At 36.4% G+C, this 11,798-nt stretch overlaps 1 protein-coding gene across 1 annotated transcript in view; it reads right to left on the reverse strand.

The window, feature by feature from the left end:
• Positions 1 to 3,324, reverse strand: part of LOC111866337 (thioredoxin domain-containing protein) — a 21,593-nt gene extending 18,269 nt beyond the window's left edge. The window contains exons 1-2 of the mRNA XM_023855184.2: positions 3,093 to 3,324; positions 2,003 to 2,188 (exon numbers count right to left, since the gene is read on the reverse strand). Of these exons, the coding sequence (XP_023710952.1) occupies positions 2,003 to 2,188; positions 3,093 to 3,225 (319 nt within the window). The 5' untranslated portion in view covers positions 3,226 to 3,324. The remainder of the gene's footprint in view (positions 1 to 2,002; positions 2,189 to 3,092) is intronic.
• Between the last annotated feature and the right edge of the window lie 8,474 nt (positions 3,325 to 11,798).

An 11,798-nucleotide genomic window follows, 5' to 3' on the forward strand; every position in this document is an offset into this window, starting at 1 on the left:
TACAGTGCGTACAATCAAGTGCGCGCCGCGGCTGCAATTTGCCGTGAGTCATACCACCGCAGAACGGATGCAGTCGCAGGGAGGAGTTGCAACTCCTCCCCACGACTGCATCCGTTCTGCGGTGGTATGACTCACGGCAAATTGCAGCCGCGGCGCGCACTTGATTATACGCACTGTATAAGAATCAATGTTTGATGGAAAAAGAACTTTGTTTTGCAATACAAATACTAACAATGAAAATATATATTGTGATGCAAATTATAAAATATTTAACTCTTTAAATATGTTTCTACACGAAACTACTGCTATATCCCAACATCGCTCTGATAGCCTTTGTTTGGAGAAGGGAAATAGCAGAACTCTGAGATGAGTTTCCCCAAAAGATGATACCATAGCTCCATTAAGGGGTGAAAAAAGGAATAATAGATTACTTACAGGTGAAATAGACATATAATATTTCATATTTCTAATTACGTAACAAGCTTTACTTAATTTTTTTACAAGTACATCAGTATGATTCTTCCATGTTAAGGCACTATCAGCTGTAACTCCCAAGAATTTAGTACTGAGGGTACTGCTGATAAACTTATTATTATGATTCAATGTAAAAGTATCTGACATTACTGTCTTAGTTTTAAACTGAATACAATGTGTCTTATTAAAATGTAAAGATAATTTATTAGCTCTAAAGCAACCATTTAAGATTTCAATTGTTATATTTATTCCTTTATGTCCTCTCTATAGATCATTGTTACATGATATAGGACAAGTCAGTTACTATACATTGGCTGATTACAATAAGAGAGTAAAGTTACAATACTCACAATTGTTTACAATAGATTACAGTAAAGAGTTTGTATAGTGTGAGGTGGAATCCATATTAGGTCTCCTCGGCATGTCGGCTTCCATATAATATTCTTGCTAAGATCATTTATATTAGAATGCAAAAATAAGATGCTAGTATCATCAGCAAAAATTACAGATGTAGAAAATTTATTTTATATTTTAGGCAAGTCATATTAGTACAGCATTGGAGAAAGTGTGTCAAATGTACCAGGGACAACACTGAATGTTATATTTTAGCGTCCTGTTGCACTGATTTAAGTCCATTGGACAACACTGAAGACTTGTCTCCTTGTTGTCTGCAAATTTCAACGTCTATTTAACATTTTCAGTCTTCAATTGAATGACCTTTGTATATACATTTCAGCATTTAATGGCATATGGAGGATTAATGAGCAACTTGATTTCTGTATAGTACACATCCTTCTGATATACAGTGAGGATCAGCATACGGTATGACATCAAACATCATGATACTCTCCGTTCCAAGAGACATTAACTCAAACCCATCAAGAACAGTGGCCAACAACTTAAGTAAATTATGGTTGTAGCATTAAAATTGTGCCAACACAAAATCCTACCAGTGGACACAAAGCTAAGACTCTGTTTCTTGACAAATTTGAGAGGAATACCCTGATATATGATCAAATGTCTGCTCTACATCACACAGGAAATATGTTTCTCAATGTGTTCATGCATGGGCCAGACAAGAATTATAAAATGTAAACAACTTTGTATGGATTTTTCAATTGACCTAACCTTCCAGCTGCACTATTGCCCTAGGGTCAACTCAGCCTCTAAGAGAAATGAGTACCAGGAATTCTCCTGGGGGTAAAGAGGGCTACCAGTGCTTAAGACTGACAACTTTACTGCCATCTATATGAGCTGATGTCTAGAAGATGTGAGTGCCTTGACCTATCACACCCCGCTGGGCCTTCATGGCCTGTTACAGAGACAGCTTTACCTTGACCTTTTTACCTTACTACACAACAAATGCATACAGAGTGTACAGAGCTGCAACTGTAACCATGGAAAACCCGCAAGAGAATTTACACAGTGAAGAAAATTCCCTGGCTGGAGCTTGAGCCTCATTTGTGTAGCTGAGTTAACAACAGGTTCTTCCTAATGAAGATGCAATTTATTTTAACTGAATACGTACCTTCATAAAGCAGTGGAATACCATGTCGGAAGAAAACAAGAGCTGGTTCCTTGTTTGGGTTGTAAAGTCGAACCAGCTGACTACTGACTGCTTTTACCACCCAAGCATTCAGAGTGTCTACTAAGTCTTCTCGCAAATGAATCAACTCATTTTCAAAATTATCACACTGTTCACAGTCCCTCTTGGCTGCAACACAAGAGCACTTCAATTCACAGTACAGACCTCAACTAAAACTCTTATTACATAAGAATTAAGCTGTATGGTAGTCACTCCCACCATAAGCACAGCTCAACCAAATTAAATCACATTTTCAACCCATGGTATCTGAAAACTCATTTGAACATGCACTTAATTTCAGAGACTCATTTCTATGAAATATAACATTATAGAAACAGAAGATAGCCATATACTAGATGACATGTATCAAAAGTGTGTATGAAAGTAATCAGTTACATATTGTACACTACTGTTTCTACTTCATGACAAGGATGCTTTTTTTTTTCCTTGGCACTACAGCCCCAGTGGGCCTAGGCCTATCTCCATGGACTTCTCTGTTCACCAAGGATGAAATTATGTTACAATAATTTAATGTAGCTGCCTTATAATAGGTAGTATCCAAACATGTCTACACTTCCCACAGCATTGACATGATCTCTTTAGCAGTATTAAAAGCTACTTTCCTTTGTTACTTGAATGATAGTTTCTCTCACATTTGTGGATTTAAAGTTCCACTCACCCTCCTGAAACTGCCTAACAATTTTCATGGTTTTCCTTAGCACTTCCACACAAGTGCTATAATAATGCCTTACACTGTCCATGACCATGTCTGTCCATCCTTTTCATTCTTTACAACCCTATCATTTAACGCCATTTATCTTATGCAGCTAACATATCATTAAATAAATGCCAAAACCAGTCTTCAGGTTAAAACGCAATTTGCGCCGAATGTATTAGCCATGCATTATTACACAGTAGCAGTATGGGAAGAACACTTTATGCTTAATTAAAATTGTTTTAGGAATAATTTTTTTCGTTATAAGTGTGTAATATGCAACATAATTGCACGTGGCCGATGTACTCGGCTACTCACTGAAGAGAACGATGACATATTTCTCGCTTTTAAACAAATTTAAAAGCTCATCATCTGTTACAACCTCTAAGGACGCAGACTTTACGTTTTGCACGGAAATAAATAGCAATGATAATATTATAATTATCTTCATTTTCACTACACGTCAGAAATTCTATTGCACAAACTGACATTCAAAGTACTACACCGTACAACTTTCTCAGTATCGCTCAGTATAGCCAAGCGTGCGAATTGGCACGGATAAGTTCGTCATTAAGAGCAGCTCAGCGACATTTCAGAGAAACATACTGGCTGCATCTTTACGATCGAACGTTATGATGGAGTGGAATATATTCTTAATCCATAACCTGCACTTGTATGTCCGAAGTTTTATATGTACGTTAATTGGCTTACATGGAAATAAGCGCATTGGGGAATATTAAATTCAAAGTATTGGTGAGCTCGATTGTATTATCGCCAACATTACAAATTACCTGGTAGAGAAATAAAACTACAAACGAGCATCTAGTCAAGATGAGTTGTACCTTCTGGAAAATAACCTCATTTAATCTGTTGAAAGTAAACCGATGTTACAGAGTAACATATCAACTCCAATTTCAGGGTCTAAGAATGAGTCATGCAAGAAACCAAAGTGAAAGCAAGTGGCAAACAGAGCAACGGACTGAATAAGTCATGGTGGGTCGTGGTCGTACCGGTTACCAACATACTGACGTGCCAGCGTAAACCTACCCTAACTGAAACGTACGTACGTCTGTAACGGTCTGTAATATTAATCCAAATGGGAAGCCCAATAGATCACTGAAGGTCGCAGTGCGAGGGCCAATTTTATGGCTCAGCCCTCATACCATTACTCATACGTACATCTATAATATTATGCGCGAAAACGTGAATTCTGTTCAGTGACACTGGCAGGGCAGTGCCATAGCTCAAACGGTTAGTCGCCAGTCAGTACCAACGGTCCCTAATGGACCCTAGCTTCCTTAGTTTGGGTGCAGTCGATTTGTCGAAATTTTGGGTTATATCAAACACAAGCGTGATCTTCACAAGGCCTTTGATAGTGTAAACTATGATATTCTGCTTTCAAAGTTGAATCATTACGGGATTAATGGAAGGGCTAATGATGTAATTAGATCCTATTTATCAGATAGATACCAGAGAGTAATAGTTGTTTCTGACTCAATTAAATTCTACTCTAAATGGGAGCCTGTTACCGTTGGAGTCCCTCAAGGATCCATACTAGGTCCCTTGCTTTTCCTTTTATATATCAATGATTTGCCTAATGCCATATCTAATGTATCGAATCCAGCCTTGTTTGCTGATGACACAAGTGTAATAATTACTAATCCTGACACCCCAAGATTTGAAAAAGATATAAATATAGTTTTAGAAAAATTAAATAAATGGTTTAGTAGTAATTTATTACTACTAAATCCTACAAAAACTTACTTTCTACAATTTGTAACTAAAAACACAAGAGCTTTAGATTTACATATACTATGTGGGAAAAAACAAATAACCAATGTGGAGGTTACAAAATTTTTAGGTTTGGTTATTGATCATAAATTGTCATGGCAAACCCATATTGACCAAATGATACCCAAATTAAATAAAGCATCCTATGTAATTAGAGTATTAAAACCTCTTTTATCCTTGGAGTGCCTAAAAACTGTTTATTTCTCCCTAGTTCATTCAATAATATCTTACGGCATAATATTTTGGGGGAGCTCGGCTCATGCAAAAATCATATTTCAAATACAGAAAAGAATAATAAGAATTATTACCAATTCTCGTAATGTGGATTCGTGCCGTAATTTGTTTAAGGAGTTACATATACTGCCACTTCAGTCGCAATATATATTTTCTTTACTTATGCTGGTTGTCAAGAATAGAGATTGCTATATAACAAACTCTGATGTCCACACACGTAATACCAGATTTAATCATGACTTGCATCTTCCGGTGGTAAACTTAACGATATTTCAGAAAGGTGGATGGTATTCTGGTATCAAACTTTATAACCACCTCCCTCCAGAGCTTAAACAATTATCTTATGACATTCCTGGATTTAAAGTGGCGTTAAAGAAGTTTCTTATCACCAGTTCTTTTTATACTGTTGAAGAATACTACTGCTGGAATAAAGATTGATCCCTCATGTATATTTAATAAACACTGTTGCCTATTGCTAGGATGCAACGGAATATGGAATAAAATACTCAGGAAAAAGGTGCTATCACTGCTGTAATATAAGTGTATCATATATTAAGAAAATAGATTTTATATTACTATATTAAGAGGCTTGGCGGTCTTTTAATCATGTATGTAATTTTAAATGTTATTTTGATATATGAAATGTATTCTTGTACAGTAGTTTTGTTGTGTTGTATTTTAAATTTTGATGATGATGACTATCTGATTATGCATGTATATTTATATGTTATATTGCGCTGCTGACTTCTTCTATATTTTGAAGCAGACCCATCTGTGGATTTTTTAACTGTAATAAATGAATGAATGAATAAAATGTATATTTAAATGAACACTGTTGCCTATTGCTAGAATGCAATGGTCTATGGAATAAATACTCAGGAAAAAGGTGCTATTACTGTTATGATACAGGTGTATTATATATTAAGAAAATAGATTTTATATTACTATATTAAGGATCTTGGTGGTCTTTGATCGTATATATAATTTTATATGTTATTTTGATATATGGAATGTATTGCTGTACAGTAGTTTTGTTGTATTGAATATTTAAATTTTGACAATGATGACTATCTGATTATGTATGTATATTTATATGCTATATTGTATTATTGACTTGTTCTATATCTGAGGCAGATGGCTCTATGGATTTTTTTGGAACTATAATAAATGAATGAATGAATGAACAAGAGAAATTGAAAATAGCAAACGATAGCAAGTCAGTTCCCGTTGGCTCGCCCGTGAGACATAATGAACAGCTAGCATACACTGCCTCTCACAACCTAGCGAACCGAAAGGAGACAAGTACACGACAGCCAGCATGGACTTTAATGTGCTGGGCTAGGAAAAGACAGGATGAACATGGTAAGGGTGTAGTGAGCATAGAACTAAGAAGCAGGGAGAGAACTCGTGTCCATTGGTCTTAGGCATGAGGTGGAGGATGAAGGAGCAGAAGCAGAAGCAGTGTAGAGAAGCCAGGACAGTGGGATGGAGGCTTGGGGCTGATTGAGTGTCCTGAGAGGAAAGAATTGGTACTCTAATAAGGACAGTGTGCACAGACCTGCGTGGTCTCATTGGAAACCCAGATCTACAGTCCTGTGATGGAAACTTCCAACGATCTATCAGAATTTCTCGTACAACATCATCTTGAGTCCGCCTTGTCAGTGAGTTTCGGTATCCCACGGCCAGATGCTGGTCTGTCCTCCAGTGCTCTGAGGGCTCCACTGCGGGTCTCACCGTTAGGGACTTCCTGACGCTCCACTACGGCCTCTGTTTCTTCTCGACTGGCCTCCAGATCTTCCTGTAAGCTATCATCTGTTCTTGGTCTACCATCTTTATGTTCTTCATTTATTCCTGTTTGGCATCCACTTTTCTAGATGTGCTACGGTCTTGATTTCCAGTTTTTCCTGATTAGCCTCAATCTTCTCTATGGGGCATCCATCGCTTCTCGGCAGGCCTTTGTCTCTTCTAGCTAGGCATTCATCCTGGTTTCCATCGTTTCTTGGTTGCTCTTGATCGCTGCCTTCATCTTTTTCTGGTTTGTCGCTGTTTTGACCTGGACAAAGTTCATCCAGGAGACGAGAGCATCTATGTGTGTTTTCATTTCTTTTTGGTTGGCGTATATCTTTCCTCGAATGGCCTTAATTCAGTACTGAATCCATCTCGACCTTCATTTCTTCTCCAATGGCTAATGGCGTTCCATTCTTTGTGCCATTTTAGTAGCCTTATGATATAATTACTATGGTCTCCAATCCAACAATTTTATTAATCGAATCCAAATTATCCTACTTCTGACACCAGTTGTCACGTGTTAAGTGACTAGAGACAAGGTCTGGATTGGTAACCAGATTTGACTCTTGAAATTCACAATCATAACAGTTTCACTAATTTACGCGCTTTACAGTTCACTGTAGTATGCACTAAGTCTCCCCGGATTGTCTTCACTAGGAGTTTCTATGCAATGGCTTTGATTGCTCCTGTACGCGTTGGTTAGCGACACCTTTGCACCTCAACTCTTCATGGCTGCAACTCCAGGCGATTGATTCCTAGCCTAAAGATTTGAGTGAGCGCAGTATTCACTAATTATGTACGTTTTGTGACGTATTATTTGCTGCATGTGCTGTATGTAGGTCAATAAACCGGGATCGCTCAGTCAGTATAATGACTGGGATACAGGTTGAACCGAGGAGCTGGGAGGTTGATTATGGGTAGGAGCAAGATACTTTTTTTCTTGTCCACAACGTCCAGACCGGCACTGGGACCCAGCTAGCCTCCCATACAGTGGGTACCAGGGGTTGTAGCGGCAGGGGAGTCAATCTGCCCACTCACCTTCATCTAATGCCAAGGTTAAGAATGACAGTACTATACCTCAACTCCCCTATACATCTTCACTTGGTCCTGAACTAATCAATCTGGGAGATGCCCAATTTGAATATTACCTGGGACACAGACTATTCTGAAGGTTTCATGCTTTTCCTCAGTCCAGGATAGTGCCTTAAAATAGGCCATGGCTGATTCCTCCCACATCCTTTCCAGTTCAATATTCCCACCACTTGATGCTACATAATCTGAGCTACCAACAAAGACATTAAATATACCACACTGAAACCTGATTATTTCATTATTTTTTGTAACAGATTCTCTTCTTTTTTTAACAATTGTATCCATATGTTATGTGTTTCTGCTCATTCATATTCATTTAATAATATTTTGTATGCTTCATATTTTACATTTTTGTCACTATATTTTCTTGAGGACCTGCCCTGCATCACCTGTTGCATTATGTGACAGCACTTTGTTATCGGGTATGGCACTTCTACAATATGTTGAAGGATGTAAGATACTACAAAGTCAGTTTCCACTGAGGGTTTCAATACAACATTTGAATTTCAATTACAAAACTACCCTTGAACCACTCATACAAATGCCTGCCAGTAATCCAGTCCATGCCACCAAAAACTCTTAGCATTATCTTCATCTTCCAAGTGCCTAGTTTGCCACTAAAACTGTTTCTCAACCATGTTCCAGCCCATCTTCTTCTCTTATATAGTTCTTGCAGTATTTCTGAACCTCTATAAACCTTCATTATTCACACAGGAAACTGAGACACCATGGACACAATATGCATTTATTTCAAATAGTGCAGAGAATGAACCAACAGTGGTCACAATGGAATGTTTCTGAGAAAAATGTACAAAATGGAACAATTCAAAGTAGAAGAGGACATTGCATAAACATGATGCATCAGTGGCCAGATGGTTCACATAAAATTACCACAATTTCATGTTAATACATAATAAATCTATTAGACTGCAAAACTGTGTAACATGTTTCAGATGGGTTCCTTGTGACAATATTCTACACATCTTTTGTCAGATATAGATACCAATGTGGCTCAGAATGCCTGGAGATTTTTAGTATAGCTTAACTGTACCAAATACCATGTCATCAGAATTGCACAGGATTTAGGAGTTGAAAGAGGTTACTGCAGAACTTACATCTACAGCTAATAATACAGATATCAATAAAAATAATGTTTTTTTTTAAGTTCTAATTGTGATTCATTTCATCATGTAAAAGTTTGGATAATTATGTAAGATAATGAAATACAAATATACAAGAGATACATACCCTATAGATCATTAAAACTGAAGAAAAATAATGGACGGAACACTATCAAATGTATTGCACAATCCTAATTTTATGGAAGGACCAGAAATTGAAAATGGAGAAGAGGAAGTAGATACACTAACAAGCGAGGAACTTGAAGCATAAAAGAACTCAAATGATATAGATACTACAAATGGAATTAATACTGAATTAGTTAATTACAGGAAGGATATTTTTAAACATATTCTTACATCTTTTAAATTTATGATTTTAAATATATTCTGAAAATTAGTCAAATGATGCAGCAAATAAGTTTTTTTAAAAGAGCTGTAACAAAAAGTTATAATTGTAGAGATACACATATTTTACATGTTCGATAGAAAATGTGTTCATAAATCATATGTTTCAGACTGAAAACCGTACCAGAAGCTATTCTGCATGAGTTACAAAGTTGATTTAGAGCAGGGTGATCTTGTGTGGATGATGTACTGTATTTACACTGAAACAGAATGTAACATGGAGACATACACAACCCTAACAGATTATTTTCAGGCACTTGATAGAGTTGATAAAGAATGGTCTGGATAATTTTTGAAAAAAAAAAAAAAAAAGATTTCCACATCATCTAATACATGTTATTAAATATATATAAAAGCATAAGACAGATTTAAACTTGGGATATATGTTAAGTGATAACTTTATAGGAATTAAGATGCTAGACACAGATGCAGTCTTTCACCTGCTCCTTTTAATATACATATATATGGAGGAAATACTGTGGGAATGGGATGAAGAGGCAATCTAAGGAATATATGTGGGGGCACAGGGTAAAGGTAAAAGGTAAAGTTGTCCCTGTGCTTAACTAATTAAGCACATGCCATGAAGACATATTGGGGAGTGGATGTATAGATTTTGACCTTGGCACTAGTTGGAGGCGAGTGGTAAGCTTCAAGCCCTGGCCGCTTTACCCTCAGGGAAGAGACCCTGGTACCCATTGGATAGGAGGCTGAGTAGGACCCAGAACCGGTCTGGACGATGTGAAGAAGAGAAAATTCTTGACCCTACCAGGACTCAAACTCTGACCCCTGACATAATATCAACACCAGAGGTAAAAATAATTTTTACCCTTCACAACCAAGGCTGTCTGTCTATAAAAATGGTGTTTATTATATAGGTATAAAGGGATTTAATCACTTACCTCCTTGCATAAAAAAATTGTCTGATAATAAGAATCAATTTAAAAATACTCTAAAAAACAACCTTCTATTGAATTCCTTTTATTCACTGAAGGGTATTTTTAATAGTAATTACTAATTTTAATGTGAATTTTTGAGGTTTTATGTATCATAGGTGCTTTATTTTGGCATAAATATGTTATCATCTACCTTTTGGTATGATGATTTTTTACAATATTAAATTTAAGATGTTATGTTTAATGTTAAAGTAGGGAGATAAACAGTTTGGTTTATTGTTTGATCTGACCTATGCTTATTTTCATAGCATGTGTATTTTAGTTACTTGTCTGTGACTTATTCTATATCCGTCAGGCATATTTGTAGCCTAGATTGGATTAATGGAATTTTACAGTGGAATAACTAAATAAATAAAGTAGCCAGTCGCTATATTGACTACGCTTTGCTGGCTCCTTGTGGGGCACAGGCTGTATGCTAACAAAATTTTTATGCTGATTACCATGTTGTATTGCCAGAAGCTAAGGATGAATTCTAAAGAAACACCTACAAATAATATTATATCTCAGCATCCTGTTGCACTCTACACGATAAATGATACACACTCCGTCCCAAGTGCAAACAATATATATTATGTGTCTTTGATTTTGTTCTCTTCTACACTACATGTTTCGGCCTCTATCGGCCATCATCAGGTGTATACTCTTAACGTTGCTGCCACACTGAAACCCAGTCTAAAATTTAACATTTAAAAACACATTGTTATTTTTTTTTCATATTATCAATATCTACCTCGTTGATATGTGTCTGGTATGTAGATTATATTGCACACGTCAAATTTTCCTGTAGTAGCACTATAAAACCTATAGTTATGATTTTAGAATCCTTTAAAATATTCTCTAAATTTTAAATTTAGAATTTAAAATTGTTAGGGTTACTCGCCATATGTCTAAAGTGCTGGAGCGGTAGTTCTTGTTCCACACTGTACAGGTGTTATCTGTAATATACAAATATTCGTATTATTATTTTACGTACGTAATATTTTCTTTTGTGTTTATTTTGTTATTTGTACTTAGTCTGTGTGGTCTTCCTGTGTGCGTGCCACTGCTTGTCTTTACTACGTGTGCTGTCTGATGTATTGTGTGCTGTGTTTTATGTTAGTGAGTGTAGGGGGGGAATGGGTAGTGGGGAGAGAGAGGTACCGTTAGTCTGTGTAGATTTCGTGTATCGTTTGAAATATGGGATATATAAAATAAGTAAGAAAGGCCTACAAATGAATGATACACACATAGAAACACACAATCTCATATTTCAAACGATACACGAAATCTACACAGACTAACGGTACCTCTCTCTCCCCACTACCCATTCCCCCCCTACACTCACTAACATAAAACACAGCACACAATACATCAGACAGCACACGTAGTAAAGACAAGCAACGGCACGCACACAGGAAGACCACACAGAGTAAGTACAAATAACAAAATAAACACAAAAGAAAATATTACGTACATAAAATAATAATACGAATATTTGTATATTACAGATAACACCTGTACAGTGTGGAACAAGAACTAGCCGCTCCAGCACTTTAGACATAGGGCGAGTAACCCTAACAATTTTAAATTCTAAATTTAAAATTTAAAGAATATTTTAAAGGATTCTAAAATCATAACTAAAGGTTTTATAGTGCTACTAC

The sequence above is a fragment of the Cryptotermes secundus genome, unplaced genomic scaffold, assembly GCF_002891405.2.
Source record: "Cryptotermes secundus unplaced genomic scaffold, Csec_1.0 scaffold40, whole genome shotgun sequence".
NCBI classification, from domain to species: Eukaryota; Metazoa; Arthropoda; class Insecta; order Blattodea; family Kalotermitidae; genus Cryptotermes; species Cryptotermes secundus.